Raw genomic sequence first — 27,667 nt, 5'->3', positions numbered from 1 at the left:
AACAGTGATCCCCATTAAACTGTGGAATGAAGACAACATTAATGTAATGTAATTTTTTTGTTGAGACAAATGTGAATTGGGCATGCCTCTATTTAATGTCACTAAAACTTACAGCCCTTTTAAAGATTAAAGATGAATTTTTTTATTGCTATTTGAATGCACTTGAATTATAGAATTGTAGAAGTAGTAAGATTCAAATAAAATCATTAAAAATCAGAGAACACTATTTAAAAAGAATATTTTATGTCAGCTCTTGAAATCCGCAAGCTATTTTGACATGTCCCTGTAAATGGATGGTAACTTGAAATAACATCTACACTACATGACAATCCCTTCAAATGTTTTTCTTCTAATTTATTCCAGAGGAAGGTTGATAAATGTAGATTTGAATCCAGCAGTAAACCTAAAAATTAGTTTGTTAATGATATACTTATGTTTAGAAAATTAGTTAATTCCAGAATAAATAGCCCGGGTTTGCCCATGGTATTTCAGAAACTCTTAAACAAAATATCTTAATTCATCACACTTCGGTTTCTCTATAGCATTTAAAGGGACAGACCGGCTATGTAAGGTAGTTGAATTGAATATGCAGTGTTTTGGACAAATTCTTTAGGATTCATTTGAGACATATAAAACTTTTTAAAGATCTGTCAAAGGGCAAAGTTGACTTTCAAAATCGTACTTTTGGGTGGATACGTTTTTAGAATTGCCTTTCTTTTTAATTATTAAATAACGACGACAAAAAATGTAAAGAAAATTATACAGTAAATTAATTAGTTGTTTATGAACAGGTTGATAAAATAAAAATTATTTCGAATCATAGAAAATAAGTAATCTTATTCAATTAACAGTTTCTATAATCTCTGATTATTCACAATGATTTTCTGCAGATTTTCTGGAATTATTATTGAAAAGACGACATTTTAAGAATTTGTAGAAATCTGCGAACAAATTCATAGAAAACAAGAAATTCGATAAAATGATGAAAACGAAATACTTGATTCTTAGCATTGATTTATTGACTAATTTACTTTTTTTTGTCGTCGTTATTTAATAATTAAAAAAAAAAACGATCTGAAAATGTACCAACCCAAATTCATGATTTTGAACGTCGACTATGCACTCAAACCCAGTAATTATACATCGTGTAAACGTTTTATATGTCTCAAATGAATCCAAAAGAATTTTTCCCCAACACTGCACACTCAGTTTGACTACCTTACAGTTACATAGCCGGTCTGTCCCTTCAAGGATAAAATATGAAATAGATTTTCTCATACTTGTGCCTGTGATATCTAGCCTATATAGTGGCATACATACTTGGGGTCTTCTCTATCTACATAGTGGCATACATACTTGGGGTCTTCTCTATCTGTATAGTGGCATACATACTTGGGGTCTTCATTATCTATATAGTGGCATACATACTTGGGGTCTTCATTATCTATATAGTGGCATACATACTTGGGGTCTTCATTATCTATATAGTGGCATACATACTTGGGGTCTTCATTATCTATATAGTGGCATACATACTTGGGGTCTGCTCTATCTATATAGTGGCATACATACTTGGGGTCTTCATTATCTATATAGTGGCATACATACTTGGGGTCTTCATTATCTATATAGTGGCATACATACTTGGGGTCTTCTCTATCTATATAGTGGCATACATACTTGGGGTCTTCTCTATCTATATAGTGGCATACATACTTGGGGTCTTCTCTATCTATCACCATCTCAGCATCAGTTCCTTTCTTTAGATGGCATAATTTCAGTTGTTCGTTGTGAACCCAAGCCTGCAAAACATTAAATAAAGGAATTGAGTCTTTGTCACAAACTCAAATTTTCTAATCTTTATATCTTAGCAACTTGATGTTGCAAACCTTTGATATTTCAAACTTAGATTATTTGATCTACCAGAATTCATAATTTGAAATATCTAAGGTCTACGGCATTTGGTTCCATAAATAAAGGAATTAGAAAATTTGAGTTTGTGGCAAAGGCTCAACTACTTTATCTGTATCTTGGATTAAACCTAGGGCTGGGGAAAGTTCCTTTAAAAAAACGGAGGTTTTTGAAAATCAACGAAAGAGTCCGTTAACAAACGTTTTCAAATGGTTAACGAAACAGATTGGCTGTTTTTGAAAAGAATGAGTGGTTGAAAACGAAACCGAAACGAATGGGTGTTTTAAAAACTTGTTTGAAATCAGAAAATAGAATTTAAATATAAAAACTTGAAGTTAGGAGAACATTTCTAATTTAGAGAATAAACAGGATTTGAATCCACTCTTTTAAAGAAATACAGGCCTTTTATAACACAAAACTCTGATAAACAACACGGGCAGCCGTAGTACATTTGAATTTCCGAGCCGGGTCAACCTTTCCATGGTCTAAGTTTGTACTGTATCGCCCGGACATTTGAAAATAAAGCATTCAATAGGACTAGCAGCTGGTGCAACAAGGTTAATGCGGTCAGACTTTATGTAGAATTTAAATATAAAAGCTTGAAGTTATGAGAACATTTATATATTTCTAATTTTTAAGAATAAACAGGATTTGAATCCAGCTCTTCAAAAGAAATACAGACCTTTTATAACACAAGACTCTGATAAACAACACGGGCAGCCGTAGTACATTTGAATTTCCGAGCTGGGTCAACCTTTCAATGGTCTAAGTTTGTACTGTATCGTCCGGACATTGGATAAATATAGCAGACACTCAATAGGACTAGCAGCTGGTGCAACAAGGTTAATGCGATCAGACTTTATGTAGAATTTACTTTTACTAAAGGGTCAGAGATGCATGACGAAAGAAAAAGATTTACTTTTTTATGTCAGTAATATATTTCACTTTTAAATGTTACAAGGGTTATTCACAGTGTAAATAAGTTTGCCAAATACATTGTTTTTATAACAAAAAATAATCACAAAGCTAGTCTGCGAGCAGAGACGTGCTAAAAATAGTCTGTGCTGAAAGAGTTGGGCGGAAGACCTTGGTTGAAAGATTGTGCAAATTTTTAGAAGAATAATAATATAAAGAAAACAGGAAATGTATTCAATGTTGCCAAAGCAATAAGCAATAAGGAAGTAATATCCAAGTTTTTTAGTACATATTTAAAAAGATATTTGTCTAATTTTTCATTCATACATTGTATCAACTTTAATCCAAAAGTGTCACAACAGTTAACAATTTGACAAACTGTTAGCGAAAATGTGTTTGCAATTTGCGCAATTTCTAAACGTTAATTGTAAACAATATATTTTGAATATATTTTGTTAATGCCGTTAATAAAATTGAAATCAATAACTAAAGGTACATTAAAAAAAAAAAAAAAATACGAAATGAACATTCTGTTCTTACCTTTAGCACTAAATACTACATGAAATATTTCGTTTTTAATGGTTAAAACTAACCGTTAAAGAAACGGCTAGAACAAGTAGAACCATGCCCAGCCCTAGTATTTTTTAATGTTAGGTTCTTTCCCAAAGGCCTTTTCCCAAGCGGCAACTTTACAAGGGTATTTTCCCAATAAGCAACTTCCCAAATGTGCAATTTTCAAGCGGCAACTTCCCAAGTTTGTCCTAGCTCCAGCGCTTGGACCCCTTGCCTGTTCTAGCTGAAGCACTCGACCCCCAGCCTTTCTCAGCCACAGCGCTTGGACCCCTTGCCTGTTTTAGCTGAAGCACTCGACCCCTAGCCCTTCTCAGCCACAGTGCTCAGCCCCATTTCAGCCTGCGGCTCCTCAGAAGGCCTAACGTAACCTTAGTTTCCGTTTCGGAAATTTCACATCTTCGAAATTGCCACTTGGGAAGTTGCCCTTGGGAAAATGTCATATAGAAAATACCTAACACTCATATTTTTAAGGAAAACAATAGAACACATATACGTACCTGACAATCAGCATTCATTTCACATCTATTTTGGCAAACTTCCAAAGTCAGTCCGTCAATGAGCACAAATGTTTTTACAGAGGTACCAATACCCACTCCTGGAATCTAAATATGTTAACAATGCCTAGAAAATATCGTTGTTTTATACTAAAAATTGCTTTTTGTAGGTAAAATGCCAATAAATGTAGAAAAATCGATGAAACATTTTGCTCCATAATTCGGTTTTCAAAAGTAGGTCTATAATGTTTAAAATATGCTCAGATAACAGAATTTTAAATGATTTTATTGGATTGGAATAAATTACGCAATTTTAATAATAGAATTGCTTGCGGATTTAGAAGAAAATTCTTGAGAAAAGGGACCAAGTACATTTAAAGTTAATTTTGAAGATTAAACCGTTATGGATGACCCGCACCCCCTGGAGCTGGGCACGTTCCAATTTTTTAGTTAACAATGTCAGTTTTTTTAACGACTATAAGGAAGGATATTCTTGTTTTTTGCAATTAACGACATAAGCTGTTGAATTAAAAATTCATTAACGGTTTGTAAAATCGTTAAGAGCAAGCTGTTAACGGTTGTTTGTAGTATTAACGGTGTTAACGGTTTGCCAAAACGCCAAAATTTCCATAAAAAATACATTAACATTAAATTGAATCTATGGCACAAGCCATCACCAAATTAAAAAAGAAATTTTAAAAAGTTCCATCACATAAATGGGGGGGGGGGATAAAGACGACAATTAAGAACATCAAAATACCTTAAAATCATTTTCATGCAGTTTAAGCTGTAAAAAATAACGAAAGTTGCCGTATTTTTAAAAACCCATTCGTTTCGTTTTTATTTTCAACTATTATTTTTTTTCAAAAAAGGCTTTTATCACTTTTGAATGATAACATTTTAAAAATTAACGGTTTTTATTGTTCATTAATGGACTTTTCCGTTAATTTTCGAAAACCTCCATTTTGTTAACGTAACTTTGCCCAGTCCTGACCCCCCCCCCCCTCCCCCTCCCCATAATTTTAGCCAAAAAAGGTTTTTTTACATGCCGATAGCATTTTTTGCACAAAACCACGACGTTTAGTGGGTGAATGGCTATTAAAAATCTTTAGAAATGGGACCTAGCGTAAACCCTCAGTATTAGGCCCAACATTTGTAGGTTAAAACGGCATCATAGTGTAGTGTAGTATATTATATATAGAAATTATAGAAATCAAGTGCATTTTTAAGTCTAAACTCAATCGTAAGTGTAGGTTCAAAGATTAATCAAGATTATTCTGTGTTTTTTTGCGATATTTTTGGAACCGTTGAAGGCAGGGTCCCCAAATTTTGTAAATTTTCCTTAACTGTTATAAGACATGTTTCAGCAAAAAAATCTAACTGTATAATTGCCCAATCACTGCCTAAAAAACACTTTTTCAAGCAAAATCAGTAAAAATTTCATCAAAAAATCTTTTTTGGGCCGCATTTTGACAGTCAGGAAGTTGAGTTAGGGTTTTATATTTTGCTAATGCAATAAGTTTCATGACTGTTAAAGAAAAATAAAAAAATTTGGACACCATGTCATATACTGTTAAAAAAATATCGTCTAAAAACCCAGAAGAACCAGATAAAAGTCTTTTTTTTTATTTTAGACCTGTGAATGCACTTGATTTACAAAATTTCTTAAAAATTGATTTGCTCAAAATTCCCTAGGTGGCATTTTCTGAAAATTGAGAATATAACTCAGTAGCCTGCATACAAACATAATCCAAAGAAAAAGTTTAGGAGTTTTGACTTGAAACCTGATGGTCCATTTTCAGCAGTGTGTGTAGAGTAGTTAGAATTAAGATGAGCTGAATATTTAGCATATTGTTAGGATGAGCTAAATATTTAATATATTGTTAGGATGAGTATAATATTTAATATATTGTAAGGATGAGCTAAATATTTAACATATTGTTAGGGTGAGCTAAATATTTAACATATTGTTAGGATGAGTTAAATATTTAATATATTGTTAGGATGAGCTAAATATTTAACATATTGTTAGAATGAGCTAAATATTTAACATATTGTTAGTATAAGCTAAATATTTAACATATTGTTAGGATGAGCTAAATATTTAATATATTGTTAGGATAAGCTATATATTTAACAAATTGTTAGGATGAGCTGAGTATTTATAGCATATTGTTAGGATGAGCTAAATATTTAATGTATTGTTAGGATGAGATAAATATTTAACATATTGTTAAGATGAGCTAAATATTTAATATATTGTTAGAATGAGCTAAATATCAAACCCTATTCCTGCTGGGGGTCAAATTGACCCCCCCCCCCCCCGTAGTTTTTTTACTTAACTCAAAAAGTATTCGTTTGAGGCTGTTGAAATTTTCTGACTTTTCCTACATGTCCAAAGCCTTCCCTTTAGGCCTAAAACCGGGCTTTAATACTAACTGTCTGAGTCCTCAGGCGCACAGTAACAAACTAAATCTTTGTTTTGACCCACTTACACTTGTCAGATTTTGATAAAATTTAGCTTTTTGGAAAGCCTTTGACATAAGGAAACGAATTGCACAAGTTTTGCGAAAAAAAATTGCAAATTTTTTGCAAACAACCTGTCGAAGGAAATTTGCACATTTTTAGTTTTTCTTGATTAAAAATCAGGCTATTTAAAATTTTGCAAAAATTTTTTCATATTTGAAATGGCATGGTCAAGGGCTTTTCAAAAATGTATAATTTTCATTTTTTGGACAATATTTTTTTGCAAACATTTTTACTATATAACTGGATTTTGCAATAAAAAATTCAATTTTTGCAAATTTGCAATTTTTTTTGCAGATTCTAAAAGTAGAGCACAAGAGCTTTCCAATGATGTATCATTTGTCATATTTGGACAACAAACATGGGATTTAGAGGGGGGGGGGTCAAATTGACCCCCCCCCCAGCATATCCTGGTTTTCAAGTACCCCAGCAGAGATAGGGTTAACATACTGTTAGGATAAGCTAAATTTTTAATATATTGTTAGGCTGAGCTAAATATTTAACATATTGTTAGGATCTGAGCTAAATATCTGATATGTTGTTAGGATGAGCTAAATATTTAATATATTGTTAGGATGAGCTAAATATCTAACATATTGTTAGGATGAGCTAAATATTTAGCATATTGTTAGGATGAGCTAAATATTTAAAATATTGTTAGGATGAGCTAAATATTTAATATATTGTTAGGATGAGCTAAATATTAAAAATATATTGTTAGGATGAGCTAAATATTTAACATATTGTTAGGATGAGCTAAATATTAGAAATATATTGTTAGGATGAGCTAAATATTTAACATATTGTTAGGATGAGCTAAATATTTAACATATTGTTAGGATGAGGTAAATATCTAAAATATTGTTAGGATGAGCTAGATATTTAACACATTGTTAGGATGAACTAAATATCTAACATATTGTTAGGATAAACTAACCTGCAGCTGGTTAGGTAAGGTTGAACTAGAGGTACAAATCCAACCGGCTGGACAATATTTAAAAGTAAATCTGAAATGTAAGTCTGTCATGACATGCCTGTTAATTGTTGTGTTGATCTAATAATGTATCATAATGTATATTTAAAGGGACTGTAGACATAATCTCAAGTGACCAGACTTTGTTCCATTCACAACAGGACCCTGTAACCCTTTTTCTGATATTGACAATGGATATATCTGTATATTTCTAGCTAACAATTAACTAATAAGTACAGAGTCAGGTCATTAGGTGTCCACATAAGATAACAGGGATACAATTTTCTGATATTGACAATGGATATATCTGTATATTTCAAGCTAACAATTAACTAACAGAGTATGGTCATTAGGTGTCCACATAAGATAACAGGGATACAATTTTCTGATATTGACAATGGATATATATCTGTATATTTCTAGCTAACAATTAACTAACAGAGTATGGTCATTAGGTGTCCACATAAGATAACAGGGATACAATCTTTAACTAGAAAAATATTCTCGTCATAATTTCTGATTTAGGATGAAAAGTGAGTATAAAACAATAAAAAAATGACCCGCAAGTTTTGCTGTTATTAAGAAGTAGTCCTCTAGTTCCTGTGGTCTTGTTCATAAACCCTGCTTCTAGATTCCTCTGCACCAAGCAGTTTATAGTTTAACTAGTGCAGATCAAGTGCCCGGCGCTGCTTGTGAAGTTTTTAAAAAAAAATCACATTTAAAAAAATTTGATAAAAAAAAAATAGATTTTGAAAAAAAAATTTCGAATTTGTTTATCCTATGAAACCCCCAGGGTACCCTTGGGTTCCCTTCCAGCCAATTCTGTCCAGCCGTTTGGTAAGCTAAATTCTAACATTATAACATAGATATGTTTTACATACATATTTACTAATATATATACTCAGATTTTATTATTTTATTGATTTTTGTTGAAATTGCCTGCACTTCTGCAAATTAAAGAATCGTGTATTAATGTGTGTGTTTAAAGGGACTGTGTTTAACTTCGTAATAAATCTATTTTAATGGGGATCCAGGATCCTTTCTTTCAAATATTGGATCCGGATCCTTTTTAATTATTTACAACTAATTTACAGGGAAGTTTGGGTAATTTTACTTTGCCAAGGGTTCCCAAGACCAATTTTGCTTACTAAACATCCAGAGTACAGGGAGGTTTGTTGGCAAAATTGTTCGAGAGAATTCCGCAGAGCCGATCATTATTTTACTTAATTGTTCTAAGAATATAAATCAACTTAATGTCCCTTTATTGGGAGAATCGTCAGAATTATGGTCAAAAGGTCGTAAAATCTATAAATCCTTTCCTCGCAGCATGCCTTCTCATCCAGGAATAGGTATGGATGGGTGGATGGGCAAGGCTTAGTTACTTGCTCCTGGTTCTCCTAATCATAGTCAAGATATTATTATTATATGTTATTTTAACTGTTAAAGGGACTGTAATTTTAGTTTCTTAAGTAACCCTCCATGCAAAGATTTTTCACAACTCGAGTTTTGCGCATTTCCGCATTTTCGTTATAATCATAAAGTGTATTTTTTGGAATTGAAAGGTTTTTAGCCTGTATACTTCGGCCGGACTAGCAATTTTTAAAATATGTTCAATGTTATCGATTTTAAAAACTTTATTAAAACTTTTGATTAAATAGTTTTAAAACCAAAACAACCTTCCCACTGACTGATGCACTTACTGATTTTAATTCAAACTCAGAGGCTTACGAGGGGGGGGGGGGAGAGCCCCCAGCCCTCCCCCCTATGCGTGCCCCCTCTGAGGTGGGGCGCTCATGGGGGGGGGGCTCTTTTAATATTACATCTGCTTGCATTTCCCTTCCTCCGGCAATCTATATTCTATTTTACATGGCATATTACTCACCCAAACTAAAAGATTAAGAAAAGAAATAAAATATATTCTGATTTACAAAAATACCCTTCAAAGCTTTGTCTGATTAAGTTAAAGTGTCATTAAATATCCATGTTTCCCATTTGAAAATCAATACTGTTCCCTTCAGTGTAAATATAAATTTGATATCATAATTCATTTTAATTCATTGTATACAATATGTAAATCCTATGAAAATATAGATATTTTTTTAGAAACGTTTACATCTATATTTTACATCCCTTGAAGCTTACACCACAGTTTTAAGAGGGATTGACTGATTTCGTGCCCCCCCCCTTTAAGAAAATTAAATAAATAATGTGATTGCAATATGGAAGTGTGTATATGATCAAATAGTTTACATAGTTAATAAAGGTATCAATATTTTTTCAAAAAATGCTCTTGTATGCCCCTGTTAAAACTTTGTCCAATTCCATAGAATTTAATCTATTTTGACTTTTATAATAGAACTTTTAAATGTTTCCACATCCTGTACAGTGTACGTACAGGGTGTCCCACGAAACATGACAGTATGCAGGACGACTTGAATGTCGTCTTGATTTTTGATATAATTTGCTGCGTTTATTTGTCAACCTAATTTTAGAAGTAAATTTCTAGAGATAATAATCACAAAATTTCCCTTGTCCTGCCATTTCCAAAATGTGGTCTGCCTTTTTTGTGCTTTCAATATTGCCCGAGATATGAAGAATTTCGTTCAGATTTCGACAATTTTGCTTTTATTTAACAAAATTGAAATCTGAACCAAACTCTTTATATCTCAGGTAATATTGAAAGCACAAAAAACGCAGACCACTTTTTGGAAATGCCAGGGCTAGGAGAATTATGTTATAATTGTTTCAAGATTCATACATGTTAAAGTAGATAGAAGACTAAATGTCACAAATAAATTCAAATACCTAAGACGACTTTCAAGTCGTCTTCCTATTGTCATGTTTCGTGGGACACCCTGTATCTGAATTCTGGACAAATCTGGGTTTGAATTGTCTTGCTATTGGTCACTTTAACGAGGGAGGGAGTCCAGAGTTCCTCAAATAGTAATCACCGCCACCCAAATCTGTTTTGCGGCAAGCGCGCTCCTCAATTGGTAATCTCCACCACCTGAAATAGTAATCACCCCAAAAAAGCATAAAATTAAATCGCTTATTTCTTATAAATAAGACCATATTGACCCATTTTAATGGCCCTATGGTGTACAATATTGTTAAAGCTTTCTTTTTTGCTCATTAGTTTCGAAAATAAATCAATAAATATGCCACACTAAGTGCTAGAAATATATTACGTTTTTTAGTTTCAAGTTTCGCTTTAAGAATGTTTTCGTCATTTTCCTCTGAATGTTGTTTTAAACTCCTTATATAGAGAGGAAACTTTAACCCATTATTAGTGGACTAAATACTTCATTTTCAGTAGTGGGTGTGATGAGACTAATTTTTCAAAATTTTATGTTCTTTCAATGCATATAATTAGTTTTGTTGTAGATGTTGAACTCAAGTAGGCGAATACAAAAATCTAAAAACTGTAAAGGTTTTTTGAAAATATCTTTTAAATGGAGATGGATATTACTTTGGGTGGGATGAGATTATTTTTTGTAAATTTTATGTTCTTTCTATGGATATAATTAGTTTTGTTGTAGATGTTGAACTCGAGTTGGCTAATACAAAAATCTAAACACTGTAAAGGTTTTTTGAAATATCCTTTAAATGGAGATGGATATTACTTTGTGCGCGATGAGATAATTTTTAGTAAACAGGCAGCCCGACCTTTTTTGTATCTTGACGCCAATCATGAAATGCAGTCATTAAAGTGGCCTATTGGATCTAAGATTCGGCTAAAATGAACTGTGCCTTGATTCTCAGTTTTTGTTGACCAAACAAATCTGAAAATAATTTGAAAATTTAGTTTAAGTCAATACAGATGCCATAAAACCCGGATAGATGCCGAAAATTGCGTTAAAAGTGCATTAAATTCAAATCACATAAAACAAAATTTTACGGTGATTACTATTTGAGGTGGTGGAGATTACAAATTGAGGAGCGCGCTTGCCGCGAAACAGATTTGAGTGGCGGTGATTACTATTTGAGGAACTCTGGACTCCCTCCCTCCTTTAACCTGCACAACATATATTTGACCAATGATAGTCAAGATGAGTTCCGATCTCATGGGCGCGCAATGTGCATCTTATTCATTAATGCTGAGGCCCTGGGAGCACCACAGGAGGGGGGGAGACCAGAACTCCTCAACTGGTAATCACTGCCACCCAAATGTGTTTTGCGGCAAGCGCGCTCCTCAAATGGTTATCACCAATAAATTTTGTTTTCTGAGATTTTAAGTTAATGCATTTTTAACACAATTTTCGACATCTATTGGGGTTTCATAGCATCTGTATTGACTTGAACTAAATTTTCAATTTGTTTTTATGATTTGTTTGGTCAACAAAAACTGAGAAACAAGGTAAAGTTCATAGCCGAATCTATAGATCCAATTCGCTTATTTAATGACTGCTGTTTTTTTGTGTGTTAAAATTGCGGGTTATTTTATGTAAGACTATTTCTGGCTGAGCACTGTGGCTAGGATTGGCTAGGGGGCTGAGCGCCACAGCTATAGACAGGCTAGGGGGCCAGCGCCGCGGCTAGGACAGGCTATTGGGTTGTGGGCGCTGCGGCAACAAGTCCATATAGCAGCTGTAAAACCAAATACCGGATGTGATATTATAGTGGATTTCTCTAGGTCGAAAATACGCCATCCACTTTCTACACATCCTCTATATTACACTTCCAGCTGCTTAACTGCTTTAGGGTTGTTAAACTATAGGTCAGTTGCACCTTAATCAAATAAACTTTCATTTGATCCGCCCTGCCTAGATTGTTGGTTGGATGTATAGGTCCATGCAAAATTGTAAATCTGATCTACCATTGATGATCATCCGACCTACAAATGCGTACATCTGACCTTAAAAAATGCGAACATCCGAACTACAATCTAGGGTAGTTCTTTCGGAGCAAGGGGAGTCAGGGTCGTCAGGGGGGGGGGTCAAATCATACAACATACCTTGTTAGTCAGTTGCACAGCAAATCATGGAGTATTCAGTCATCTCGGAGCGGTGATCGACAGGCGGGAAGGATCGCAACACTACCGGTGCAGCCAGGATTGGAAAGTACTTCTGCGGTGCAGAGCAATCTTATCTCTCCAGCTACTGGTCAGTCAACAAGGGACACAAGGAGGTGCAACAGGGCATGGGGTAGCTCTCTGTTTCGTATAGAAGTAATGCTACTATTTATGTTCCTCTCCCTCACAGTGACGGAGGGTGTTAAAGATTGGAGCGAATCACCTCCTCAGAACAACAAGAAACCAATTGGAGTCCGTAGTATAAGGGAGTGCTATGTTTCCAATATCAGATATACCAGACTAGTTTCAGTACATCAAAAAATGCTATATCAATGGAAGATGACCTACTTCAACATGCTGAGGCGAGAGGACCGAACGTTAGATGCGTCTTCACAGATTGACACGGCATTATAGGTTATGCTGGATGATGATGTTGGTGACAAATTTAATGAGAGATAGTCAGCTTCGTAGACTATACTCTCATCACTTCTGCCCGTGGTATTTGTAATGAATTATGTAACCATGCTAGTAATTTCTGACTTATCTATATTCGTTTATCTATCTTATCATATTTCATGTTGACCCGTATTGGCCAGTACGGTCAGTTTAATTTAAATAAATTAGTTCAATAGGATTCGTTGATTAATACGGACGTGTATAGAGCCTTGAGTATTGGCTGAAGAAAGAGAGCCTTGAGTTTTGGCTAGAGACAGAGTTAGATAGCTTCTAATTAGACTTTGAGTTGAGTTATCATTGAAGTATATGGCATCTAGATATCTTACATACTCTCCAAACAATAATCGCATTTTTACATCTGGGCCTTCGCCATATAAAAAACAGGGGTAAATATATTTCACTTGCTCCCATACAGGTCGATTACAACTACTGTTGATTCTTCAGGTTTTGGTTACTTTCTATCATACTTTATAAAGGATTAAAAGATTTCGGAAATTAATAAAATTTAAGATTATAATTCATTCTTAATCAGGCAGTTTTTAAGGGTACCCTTGTGAATTGAGCATTCATCTTTGCATGGAGGGTAACTTGAAATTTATTTAATAGGAGTTAAGTGGAATATCTCAATTTCTATTTGATTAATCTTGGTAGTATTTTGTATGTAACATTGAATACATCTTTAGTTTTTTAATTCTGTGCTTAAAATTTTAATTTTCGTTAATTTGCTTAAAAAGTTACGTTTAGCGTAAAACTTCTGGTTTTGCGCAAATTGCACAAAACTCTTTTCGTTTCATGTACAAAAATTCGTAAAAAAAATATTTGAGTCTTTTCGCAAATTGCGCAAAACTCACTGCGGTTCATGGGCAAAAATTGCGCAAAAGTTCGCAAAAATATAAACACTTGATGGAAACCCTAATTCTGGTTCATTTTAAGTCCCGACTGTACACTACAATTACAGACTATGTACGCGAACCGGAGCAGCTACCCAAATGATTGACCCCCTTCTAGTGAAATTTTTCATGAACACTCCCTTGAATTAGGGAATCCTTTTTATATTATTATTTACCTGTACATACACACGGAATTTCACCTTAACTGAAATATATAATTAGGTTAATTTTTTAATCATGTCAATATAATCATTATATCTTTCCTGGCTTCTAAGAGAGGGGGGGGGGAAGAGTGTTTTATCTAGAGATTATAAAACAAAGATTTTTGAGATAAGAATAGAAATTAGTGGTGAAAATTTTTAAAAAGAAAAAAATACTGTTTCTACCCCCGCCCTGCCCGTTACAAAACACCCAGATTGCGCCTCTATTCAATCATTAAACATTTGCGAACTGTTTTTTTAGCAAAAGTGAAGCAATTATCAGAATTAAGTATTTTTTGAGTCAAAAAACAAGAATATCTTGACCATTATTGATCAGTAAATGGTCTCAAAGGCACCATAGTAGATTGAACATTGTCTTTTTTGAATGCAGGGTCATTTGAAATTACGATTACAATCTCTTAAATCTACTTATATGGTATACCTGGATTGGGCTGATCAACTATTTCCTCATCAAATATATTTGCCAGCTCACAGATACCTTCCTCAGCACTGGGTTAGTTTTAACAAAGAAGGTTAATATAATGGTTTCAAATATTAAAGGATCAGTTTGGATTTGTAAAAGTCTTACGGGCATAGAAAAAGGAAACGAAGAGGTATAAAACTTACCGCAGATGTACACAACCGACCTCCCTAATAATTAATTAATAGAGTGGTTGGTTTTGTACATCACAATATGTTTACGTAACTAACACTGTACAATGTACACTTGCATACAGAGTGATTTAGTTGTACTAACACTGTACAATTGTATATGGAGTGATTTAGTTGTGAGTTGTGACCAGCTGAAACAAGTTTATGGGACGATTATCCAGTAAACTTTTCACACCAAGCTCTGTGTATTATCTAACAAGTAATTGTTTTTGAAAATCAGTTTTAAAAGATGTAGTCGTTTATTTTCAAAAGTTTCAATGATTTACAGCTTCAGAAAAGGTTATGAAATGCCTAAAAAGGTCCAAATTGATCAAAAATAAAATTGGAAACCATTAAGATATTATGGCTGATGAACGCCGGGAAAACTAGCAGTTCAGATTATGTGGCTGCTTTCCCTCCTGGTACAGAGCCATCTAGCGGCCAGATATTTTCTTTTAGTTTAGACAAAATGAAATAATCCCTAGGAAAACTGCAGGAAAAGGAATATATTGTACAAATCCTTTTTAAAATTACTGTGAAAAAGAATGCAAACCCCCTCCCCCCCCCCCCAAAAAAAAATAAGATAATTTACTTGTAGAAGCAAGCAGACATGTCTATTGAAGACTTCACAAGACCAGCGCACTAAATATAGAATATCATCAATCAAAAGATGAAAACTTTTATGAGACAGTTCTTATCCTTAGCGGAAACTTTTGGTTGAACGCAATTAAGTGCGATTTAGATCTTTAGATCTCTCATTTCTCAAGAAAAGGTTTATTTTGGCTTCAGCTTAAAAAGAAGGAAAGGAAAAAAATGTTTATCAATTTCTTTAATGTTAAACAAATTTTTCGCAAAACTCTTCATTCTCCCCTGCAAGCTATTCAATGTCCTGTATCTGCAAGTAAGTATAACCTTCATCTTCAAGTATGGAACCTGTTCTACAAGTAAGTACCTTTATCTCTGAGTAAGTACCTCTATCTCAAAATAAGTACATGTATCTCCAAGTAAGAACCTGTATCTCCGAGTAAGTACTTGTATCTCCAAGTAAGTACCTGTATCTCCGAGTAAGTACTTGTATCTCCAAGTAAGTACCTGTATCTCCGAGCAAGTACCTGTTTCTCTGAGAAAGTACTTGTATCTGCGAGTAAGAACCTGCAATATCCAAGTAATTAGCTGTATCTGCGAGTAAGTACCTATATCTACAAGAAAGTACATGTATCTGCGAGTAAGAACCTCCAATATCCAAGTAATTAGCTGTATCTACGAGTAAGTACCTGTATATCTGAGAAAGTACATGTATCTGCGAGTAAGAACCTCCAATATCCAAGTAATTAGCTGTATCGGCGAGTTAGTACCTGTATCTACAAGTAAGTACCTGTATCTACGAGTAAGTACCTGTATCTGCGAGTTAGTATATGTATCTCCGAGTAAGAACCTGCAATATCCAAGTAATTAGCTGTATCTGCGAGTAAGTACATGTATTTCCAAGTTAGTTCTTGTATCTGCAAGTAAGTACTTGTATCTGCGAGTAAGTATCTCTATCTCCGAGTAAGTACCTGTATCTACAAGTAAGTACATGTATTTCCAAGTTAGTTCTTGTATCTGCAAGTAAGTACCTGTATCTGCGAGTAAGTATCTCTATCTCCGAGTAAGTACCTGTATCTACGAGTAAGTACATGTATCTGCAAGTAAGTACCTGTATCTGCGAGTAAGTACCTGTATCTGCGAGTAAGTACCTATATAAGTAAGTACATGTATCTGCGAGTATGAACCTGCAATATCCAAGTAAGTACCTGTATCTCCGAGTAAGTACCTGTATCTCCGAGTGGCAAGGTTGATAAGTTTTGATAATCTTACTCTTCCAAAGGTCGGAACTTATTTCTTTAGAAATAAAAGTTGATTGAATATTGCTTCCTTCACTCTGCAACAAGTTTCAAACACTTATGAAAGAACCTGTCAAATCTTTCGTTGGGATGTTTAGAAAGATGAAAATTTCCCTGTATGATAATTGAAGGACTGCAGTATGGTTTTGGTGAATTATATTGGCGTACAACGCCTAGGGGTGTCAGAAATGATTTTTTTTTTGCATTTTTTAAAAAACTTCTTTAAAACTTTTAAAGTTTAATTTTTGATAAAACTTTTTTTTCTGGATGGTTGCAAATATCTATCTAAAACTTTCTTAAACCGGCATATTTTTTCTATATTCATTTAGTTAAGAGTTTGAGTCAAAATAAGTATTAATAAATATTTGTTTAAGAAAGTTTTAGATAGATATTTGTAATCATCCAGAACAAAAAGTTTTATCAAAAGTTAATCTTTTTTAGGTTTATTGGACGTTTTCAAAAAAATGCAAAAAAATCATTTCTGACACCCCTAGGCTTAGTACGTCAATATAATTCACCAAAACCATACTGCAGTCCTTCAATTATCATACAGGGAAATTTTCATCTTTCTAAACATCCCAACGAAAGATTTGACAGGTTCTTTGGATTTTATTTGTTTTTTTCCCACCAGTTTAAATTATTTATGAAAAAATATCATTTCTTTTTAAACAGCCATTTTTTTAGATGCAACAATTTTCCTACAGGGTGTCCCACATCAAATTAGACCGTGTCAATGGGTCTAAATAACGATTTGAGGAACAAATTAGAAAATTTAAGAAGAATGAATCATTGTGAAAAATTTAATAAGGTAATAGAAATTTTTACTTGCAGAAAATTCTAGATTTTTCGAGTATTATGTGCGTATTTTGGCGTTAAAGATTGGAGATAATCTATTATGATATGGGACGCTCTGTAAAATCCAGCCAATCTTAAAACTTATATATGTTAAAACCAGCGCTTTCTGTAAAGGAATTTTGTATACTCTCAGAAAAATTGTATCAATAGAATTTCAAACCCCTTAGGGATTCAACGGGCTAAGCCCTTGGGGGGGGGGGGGTAAATTTCCATTGATTCTAATTTGACTGAGAATTAGAGAAACTGATTAAATTTCTATATTTCATGACGTCAGGAGTTTTCTGTACAGGGTTACCCACAAAGAATAAGACTTTAATAATGACATGATACTCTTTGAATCAATCTTGATGTTTGGGATTCTGTTAATTAAAAATTGTGAACAAAAGTATCATCCTTTTTAGTTTTCTTTCTTAATATTGTTTTCTGGCAAAAACTTTGTTTCCTGTGAAAGTAAGAATACAACCAGAATGACTATCATGCTCTTTCTCTTGTTCTTTGTAAGGAAAATCATGTTCTTGTTTCTTGTTCTTGTTCTTGCTCTTGTTCTTGTTCTTGATCTTGTGGAAAAATATAATGTTCTTGTTCTTGCTGAATTCGATGTTTGACTGGAAAACTATTCTATTATAACTTTCAAAATAAAATTAATTATCGATTGGGAATATGTAATGTTTAAACTATAACTACTTGTGTAATGGAAGCCGAATATTGAAACGCCTCAACACGGATCAAAAAAAAGCGGAAAACTTTCTGCATTTCCTAGAATTTTTCCCGCAAAAATTAGATTTTGAGGAGTTTCCTCTTTTTTTTTGTTCAGTTTACCAAAAGTTTATATCCATTTTTGCTTTATTTTAATGAAATATTTTCGAGGGATTTCCCAATATTTTCTATCTGACTCAGAATAATTTTGATCCGTTTCCGATTTTTACAAAAACTTTAATACACCCTATTTGTTGATTAGTTACCAGAAATTTTTGATCCGTTTTCGCATATTTTTAACCGTTTCCGTTTTTTTGTAACTCTTATTTTGATCAGTTCCTAAAATTTTGAGCGGTTTCTTCAAATTTTTTATCCATTTCCGTTTTTTACAAAAACTTTAAAAATCCCTAATTGTTAATCGGTTTCCTTTTTACAGTTTAAAAAATCATAACAAATTCTAAGGTTAGTTAATACAGTATTTTCTAGTCCGCAAACTTATAGTGATATGTGATCGTTAATATGCAATATAACACTACGTTAATCTCATAACCCTTAATTTGTGCATATGATATTAGTTAACCTGTTAATTAGTTTGAAATATCTCTCAAGGGCCTGGCATGGCCTTTGGAAAAAGAAAAATCGATTTTTATTAGCCTATGTCACCCGCAGGCTAGTCATGACATGACTCATGAGTGTCCATTCGGGCCAACCATTTGGCCGGCTACAGGGAACATGTATATGAATATCTTGTTTTATTGTATAGAATACAAGATCCTCCTGGGCTTTGAGACGTGTCATAGAATGTTCATATTGATATTTCATATTCAAGAAAGCTACGCCAGGAATTTGTTTTTTATACATTCGTTGTCATATATTGTAAATAGGATTGTTAATCGTTTTTGAAAACGATCATTAAACGATCGTTTTCCTATCGTTTTTTGTTTCGTTTTCCGATCATTTTAAAGGCAATCGTTTTAAAAACTTTAAAAAACGATAGTTTTTAAAACTATCGGAAAACGAAATAAAAAACGATAGGAAAACGAAAAAAACGATCGTTTTTCAAAAAAATGAAAACGTTAACATCCCAAATTGTAAACGGTGTGAGCTCAATAGCTCGGAATAGAGATAGTTCCATTGATGCAACCCCCTCAGTTCTCATACAAACCCATAGCTAAACTCAGATTTAATAGTTCCATTGATGTAACCCCCTCAATTATCATACGAACCCGGAGCTAAACTCAATATCAAAATCAATAACAATATATCAATACAGTGAAACCCGATTTCTATTTCTATTTTATCTCTTCCAACCTTTAAAAAATAGTGGATTATCCACTTAACATATGCTTTTAATGTATTCTTATAAGTTGAATATGAATAAGTTTGTTATGAAAAAGAAATGAGGAGTTTTATAGTTCCACTGGAAGGATTCAAATATCCTTCCTGGGGTTTATAATTCCACCGGAGGGATTCAGATATCTTTCCAGGGGGGTAATAATTCCACTGGAGGGATTCAGATATCCTTCCTAGGCCTTTGTAATTCCACTGGAGGGATTCAGATATCTTTCCAGGGGGTTTATAATTCCACTGGAGGGATTCAGATATCCTTCCTATGTGTTTATAAATCTACTGGAGGGATTCAGATATCCTTCCTGAGGGTTTATAATTCCACTGGAGGGATTTAGATATCCTTCCTGGGGTTCATAATTCCACTGGAGGGATTTAGATAAGTATTGAAGCGGCCGAGCCTTTTTTAACTTTTAAAAGAGGATTATGCTGTAAACTCAAAATTGTTCTAACCCTCGACCCCTGATTTACATTTTTTCACAGAACAGATTAAAGCAAAATTTCGCGAATAAAATAAATTTTTCCCATTTTTCGCGAGCTAACGAAATGCGAAAAATGTTAAATTTTCGGCGAAAGGATTGGTAGAATTCCCCCCACCCCCTCGTTGTCCATGGGGATTTTTCGAATACAAACGAATATATAAAATATCAGTAAAAATTAAATAATCAAAGAGAATAGAATATATATTAGAGTGGAATTTAGAAAATCCTTCGGTATGAATTTTGTCAGTCCCTTTCAGCCTGAAAGGGAGTTCAAAGTTAAATAAACTTTATAAAATATATTAGGTGAATAAAAAACATCATTTGATTTATAGTTATACCGGAAAATCATCGTTTGTAAAGTGAAAGGCATAGAGTCTATGTAAAATGATCATTTCATTGAAAATGATTTTTTAATTGATTTGTCAAAATTTGTAATAATTCTAAATTGGTGGTACAGTCCAAACTAGGACCGCAAAGGTTAGCCCAGCTTGGATATTAATATGTACATTTATATCCATTTTTTCGATAGCCCGATACAACTTATTCTATAAGTTTACGGAGTGTACTGGTAAAAACCTTTTGTTTAATAGTAAAATTTAAAACAGGCAATTTGTTGATTTTTGGGGTAGTTAGGGTTGTTGCCATTCAGATTCAGCTTCAAGGGTGGAGGTGGGGTCTCTCTAAAAACAGATGGTAGTTGGGGTAGTAAGGGTAGTTGCCATTCAGATTCAGCATCAATGGGGTGGGGACTCTTTAAAAAACAGACGGTAGTTGGGGTAGTTAGGGTAGTTATATCCCCGTAGAGGGTTGGTCAGAGTGAGTGAGGGAGGGAGGAAGGCAGCATGGTGGTTAACAAAGTGAATGTAGTTGATTATACTTGTGATTCAAATACAGCAAGTAACTTAGATAATATCTAGCATTGATAATCTTACATATAGATATATAGATAGATAGATTGATAGATTTATAGATTAGATAGATAGAAAGATAGAAATTAAGACCTAAGCAAAAATGTCAAAAACTAGATACAAAAAGCTGCAAACTTGCAGTTTTTATGTTGATATTTAATTCTAGAATCTATTATAAATATATAAATAATCTCTGTTTTCTGCCTGTCTGTAAGTCTGTTTGTTTGTCCAGTCATAACTCAGGAACCCCTGGACCGATTTGCCTCAAATTTTGATTTGGGAACTCGTGAGATCCACGGTAATGTTCTTATCTTGGTTTTAGGATTTTAAGCGGAGTGGGTTGACTTTTATAGCGAAAATTTAGTTTCCCGGTAAAATCGTTCAAGTGCAGGTAAACGGCGGGAGTAACTATTTTAGTAAGCTTGACAGCACTGGGTTGCCAAGCTAGTTTAATATAAAATCATAAATTACAATATATCTTGTAAAAACAGGGATATAATTTTAATGACTTTTTGCTTTCTAGGGAAAATTAAGAAATATGCTTTTAGAAATAAAATTTTTCATAAAACTGTAAAAATATGTAACAACATTCATCTAGTACTATCCCTTCTTTTTAAAGTCTTTTGATTTATCTTAAAAGGATTGTTATTCTTTGTTTGTTTGTTTACTTTTTGCCTGTTTGAAAACAACTACTTCAATTTAAACATCATATAATTTCATTCTATCTATCTATCTATCTATCTATCTATATCTAACTATTTATCTATCTATCTATCTATCTAACTATCCATATCTAACTATTTATCTTTCTACCTATCTATCTATCCATATCTAACTATTTATCTTTCTACCTATTTATCTAAATATATCACTATATGTATAAATACTATACACCTGTCTATTAAATTCTATATACATATAGATATATAGTAATACGATTATACAGATATACAGATATACAGATATACAGATATACAGATATACAGATGTACATATATACAGATATACATATATACAGATATACAGGTATACAGATATACAGATATACAGATATACAGATATACAGATATGCAGATATACAGATATACATATATACGGATATACAGATATACAGATATACAGATATACGGATTTACAGATATACAGATATACAGATATACAGATATACAGATATGCAGATATACAGATATACAGATATACAGATATACAGATATACAGATATATTGATATACAGATATATAGATATACAGATATACAGATATACAGATATACAGATATACAGATGGAAAAAAGAAAATTAAACACATGCTTTTTTTGCTTCATACTAATGGAATCACTTAACATATAAAATAAGTAGTTTATCAAATTTATTTTATAATTATGTTTAAACATATTTCTATATGAGCTAATTTTGATCATACTTGATATTTTATTTGCTTCGATACATGTACTATAGATTCAGTAGAAGTAAATATTTCCATTTACTGTTAGCACCGATATAAGGATTTATCTCTAATTGGATAATGAGTTAGATAGAAAGATAAATGTAATCGCCATGCAATTGCTATTGGTTCAGAATAGACAACAAGCACATGACTGAACCCTGATTGGATCAGGCCGCTAATGTACTCGGGATACTAGAGTCTACAGTGGGACCCTGAAAACTATGGATCAGGCCGCTAATGTACTCTGGATACTAGAGTGTACAGTGGGACCCTGAAAACTATGGATCAGGCGCTAATGCTCTCGGGATACTAGAGTGTACAGTTAGACCCTGAAAACTATGGATCAGGCCGCTAATGTACTCGGGATACTAGAGTGTACAGTGGGACCCTGAAAACTATGGATCAGGCCGCTAATGTACTCGGGATACTAGAGTGTACAGTGGGACCCTGAAAACTATGGATCAGGCCGCTAATGTACTCGGGATACTAGAGTGTACAGTGGGACCCTGAAAACTATAGAACTGAAAGATGATTGTTAAACTCAAGTTATGCAATTAAATGTTCAAATGATAACAATTGTGCAATGTAAAGCTATCTGAATAAGCCATTTGCTTCATTTTGCACTTGCGAATCCATGCGAAATCCTAAAATAAGAGGATCAAGAAATATTCGCAAATTGTTTTCAAATTCACTGAGCACTGGCGTTAATGTCTTCATCTTCTAAAACTTGGGCTTGGTTTGCATGAATTAACTTTTAGTTTTGTATTCTGAATATATATAAACTTTTTATTCATTAGAGGGTGTGAACGAATTTCAAGTGTTCCATTTTTAAAAGAAAGTCCCAAATCACAACAGTTACCCATTAAACCTTACACTCGGACACCTGTATGTTGAGTCGATTAGCGCCTGATCCAATCAGGGTTCAGTCATTCTGAACCAATAGAAATTGTATGGCGGTTACATCTATCTTTAATTCTATCTATCTCTTTACCCAATTAGAGTATAAAAAGAGGATATAGATATATCACTCTTTAAATGCTGGAATGCTTCATTGATTTAAAGGCATCTTAAAAATAATGATATGTTAATGAACTGGGACCATCCATCCAAGATGGCAATGATTGATTCACTTTATCTAATTAAGGATTTATTAGATATCAAGTTTAAAATTTGGAAGCGTAATTTCAAGTATCTATCCATGCAAAGATGGGACCCGTAATTGCTTTGTATAATCAAGTATTTATTAGATATCAACTTCATAATTTGGAAACGTAATTTCAAGTCTATCCATGCAAAGATGACACCCGTAATTGCTTTGTATAATCATGTATGAGTTAGATATCAAGTTTATAATTTGGAAACGTAATTTCAAGTATCATGACACCCGTAATTGCTTTGTATAATCATGTATGAGTTAGATATCAAGTTTATAATTTGGAAACGTAATTTCAAGTATCTATCCATGCAAAGATGGGACCCGTAATTGCTTTGTATAATCATGTATTTATTAGATATCAACTTTATAATTTGGAAACGTAATTTCAAGTATCTATCCATGCAAAGATGACACCCGTAATTGCTTTGTATAATCATGTATGAGTTAGATATCAAGTTTATAATTTTGGAAACTGATTAACTGATTATCTCTTGTTTTTCTACTCCCTTACACTCCTGTACGCCAAGTCCATTAGCGCCTGATTCAATCAGGGTTCAGTTATGTGTTGGTTGTCTATTCTGAACCAATAGAAATAGTATGGCGGTAACATCTATCTTTCTATCTCATTATCCAATTACAGTTATACATCCTTCAATCAGCGCTATCAGTAAAATGAAATATTTACTTCTACTGAAACTATGGTGCAGATATATATTTAAACCAAGGGGTTAGGTGACAATCTGAATAAGAGAAGAGGGTCAGGGCTTACCTAATGGAAATTGAAGTACTCACGTAAATGTTAAGATTGAAAAGCTTTGAATAAAAAACAAAACAATAAAAAATAATGGAATCAGATTTTTTAAAGTCTAATGTTTCAAGATCTTGTCAAGGGTATCTGAGACGCAACATAATCTAGAATCTCAAATAAAATTCTTTCTTACAGTAAAGTTACATAAAAACAGGGAGTTAAAATTATATTTTGTGGTTTATTATGATTTAGTTTTATGGTGTTTGTGGTTTTTTGAGGCATGGGGGGGGGGTTTCAGGTGAGAGCTATGAGGTATTATTTCTTTATATTTAAATAAACTTTTCTTCCTTCCATAGGTCGCCAATAATATGTCATTAAATCATATTTTTTTTTCATTCATTTTGCAAATTTGTAATATGGGATCCATTCTCCCCCCCCCCCCAAGAAATATAAAAAGATTCAACTTATGAGAAAGAAAAATCAAAAGAGAAAAAATAAGAAAATATGTTTAAACTATCTTGCAAATCAACATAGAAAACACCTACTCCATAACAAGTTCTCTAACGTATCTATCCAGGCCCAACCCGTCCGTTATCAGAGTCAACCAGAACACAACCCACCTGGCTCTAAATGCCTCACAGGGACAAAAATATTTTTAGCTTTTCATATCATAGTATAGAATAAAAAATATCAACCTCTATTCAGTACTATACCTATTTGGTCTGCACATAACTTTAGGAATAATCAACATGGCTGAAAATTGCAAATAAAAGAAGCAAATAAAAGAAGAGGGCCAAACTAGGGGTAGAAAATAATATAAAAAGAAATTAAACATTTCTAGAAAACATTTCTGAACAAGTTTATATTTTTGCCAAGGTTTGTATAAATAATTAGCTAGCACCATGTAAGGAAATATTTACTTTAGAGCTTAGACATAGGAGTGCAATAAGTCCATACAGTACAATACAGTTCAATACAGTACAATACAGTTCAATAAAATTTAAAAGATAATTACAATTCAAAGTAGTTAAATACTGTACATTACAGTGCAGTACTATACAGTGTAGTACTATACAGTGTAGTACTATACAGTGCAGTACAATACAGTGCAGTACAATACAGTGCAGTACTTTACAGTGTAGCACTACACAGTGCAGTATTATCCAGTGCAGAACTATACAGTGTAGTACTATGCAGTGCAGTATTATACAGTGCATTGAAGAACTATACAGTGTAGTACTATGCAGTGCAGTACAATACAGTGGAGTACTACACAGTGCAGTACTATACAGTGCAGTGCAGAACTATACAGTGTAGTACTATGCTGTGCAGTACTATACAGTGCAGTACAATACCGTGTAGTACAATACAGTGTAGTACAATACTGTGTAGTACAATACAGTGTAGTACTATACAGTGCAGTACAATACAGTGCAGCACAGTACAATACAATGCAGTACAATACAGTGCAGTGCAATACAATATAGTGCAGTTCAATACAGTGTAGTACAATACATTGAAGTACAATTCAGTGAAGTACAATATAGTGCAGTGCAATACAGTGCAGTACTATACAGTGTAGTACAATATAGTGTAGTACAATATTGTGCAGTACAATACAGTGCAGTACAATACAGTGCAGTACAATATTGTACAGTACAATATAGGTCAGTACTGTACATTGTAGTACAATTCAGTGAAGTACATACAGTGCAGTACGATACAGTGCACTATAATACAGTGCACTATAATACAGTGCAGTACAATACAGTGCAGTGCAATACAGTGCAGTACTATATAGTGCAGTACAATACAGTGCAGTACTATACATTGCAATACTATACATTGCAGTACAATATAGTGCAGTACAATACAGTGCAGTACAATACAGTGCAGTACAATACAGTTCAGAACTATACATTGCAGTACGATAAAGTACATTACAATATAATGCACTACTTAACAGAGCAGTACAATCCATGAAAATACAAATACTACCATACAGGAAAGTACTATACATCACATCACAATACGGTAAAGTACAACACATAAAATTACAATAAAGTACTGCATAATGTATTACAATATTCATTCCAGTAATGTCCTGTACAGTAAAGTACAAAAACGGTGCTTGCGGCGTTTACCCGCACTTGGTCATAAATTACGATTTAGCTATTTTTTCCTATAAAAGTGGACCAACTCTACTAAGAATCTCTACACATTCCCGTGGTTCTCCCGAGTTCCCCTATCAAAATCAGTCAAGGGGTTAATGAGTTATGACCAGACATACAAACAGACACACAGAGATTAAAAATTTATATATTAGCTATATTAACCACTGGGGTCCATAAAATGTCCCCTTGTACCTTTAAATAGTCAGACCAGTATATTTTATTTTATTGTTTGAACTCTTCAAACAATAGTCCATCAATCCAAGGAATGTCAATAAGGGATGCCATAAAAATATTGGGTTTAGAAAAAATCGAAAAATATTTCAGATAAATTAAATTTTTCCTGGAATGTGTTTTAGACTTTTATCGTATTTTTATTAAATTACAATTAATAATAAATTCTTAACTTAAAGGCTAACAACTATATAAGTAACTCCGAATTGAACAAATACATTTTAAAGTGTTAATATGATTTTTCGTAAAATTTTTGTAAAATGTTTTGTGATACCCCTTTTCGTGATAAATAAAAATTAGCTGAAACATCTGACAGTAGCGCGGAAAAAGTTAAACTATATAATTGTGCGCAGTAAAATACGCTCTAATTTAGGTGTTTTCAAGAAGATAAATATACCACGCTCAATTTTAGATTCTTCACGAGCACACTTCTTCAAAACTTGTTGAAAACAAAATAAGTAGATAAATACAATTTTACCACCAACGTTCAATTTATACGTTAGTGTACATGGATCCTGTACACTTAAAGTGTACATGGATCCTGTACACTTATAGTGTACATTGATGCTGTATAACACTTCTATTGTACATGGATCCTGTACAGTTATTGTGTACATGGATCCTGTACACTTATTGTGTACATGGATCCTGTACACTTATAGTGTACATGGATCCTGTACACTTAAAGTGTACATGGATCCTGTACACTTATAGTGTACATTGATGCTGTATAACACTTCTATTGTACATGGATCCTGTGCAGTTATAGTGTACATGGATCCTGTACACTTAAAGTGTACATGGATGTGTTTTTAGACATGGACCCCATCCTTCTGTTAAACAATTTTAGATTTATTTCTTTAAATAAATAACTTTTATAAATCAATTTTTTAAAGTTTATGCACTGAGAACTAGACAACTCTTAAAGTTAGTCATTAATTTTGCAGACAGCCTTGGCTTTTTAAGTGTCCCACCGCCTTGGTCTTTGGGTTAACCTCACCAACTCGCTTGTACTTTTGTGTAGCCCTAGGCATATACATTTCAAGTTTTCAATTGTTACTTACTAGAGTTTAAAAGGAGTAATTGGAAAAATACTGCTCGATGTTTGCGTCAGATCGTCCACATCTTGGAGACACTCACGT

General features: G+C 33.3%; 1 protein-coding gene across 1 annotated transcript; it reads right to left on the bottom strand.

Moving 5' to 3' along the window:
• Window positions 1-27,667, bottom strand: LOC111707706 (uncharacterized). The gene is made up of 12 exons (XM_023480846.1): window positions 27,590-27,667; window positions 17,781-17,943; window positions 16,414-16,521; window positions 15,193-15,242; window positions 14,392-14,459; window positions 13,926-13,954; window positions 8,712-8,789; window positions 7,953-8,029; window positions 7,357-7,426; window positions 3,897-4,001; window positions 1,717-1,802; window positions 1-403 (listed from the first exon to the last, which is right to left on the bottom strand). The coding sequence occupies exons 2-12, from the start codon at window positions 17,847-17,849 to the stop codon at window positions 355-357; spliced, it is 789 nt and encodes a 262-aa protein (XP_023336614.1). The 5' UTR covers window positions 17,850-17,943; window positions 27,590-27,667; the 3' UTR covers window positions 1-354.

This window comes from Eurytemora carolleeae, unplaced genomic scaffold (assembly GCF_000591075.1).
Source record: "Eurytemora carolleeae unplaced genomic scaffold, Eaff_2.0 scaffold828, whole genome shotgun sequence".
Classification (NCBI taxonomy): Eukaryota; Metazoa; Arthropoda; class Copepoda; order Calanoida; family Temoridae; genus Eurytemora; species Eurytemora carolleeae.
Note: the sequence above shows the minus strand (reverse complement) of the source record. Positions and strands in the feature narration are given on the sequence as shown.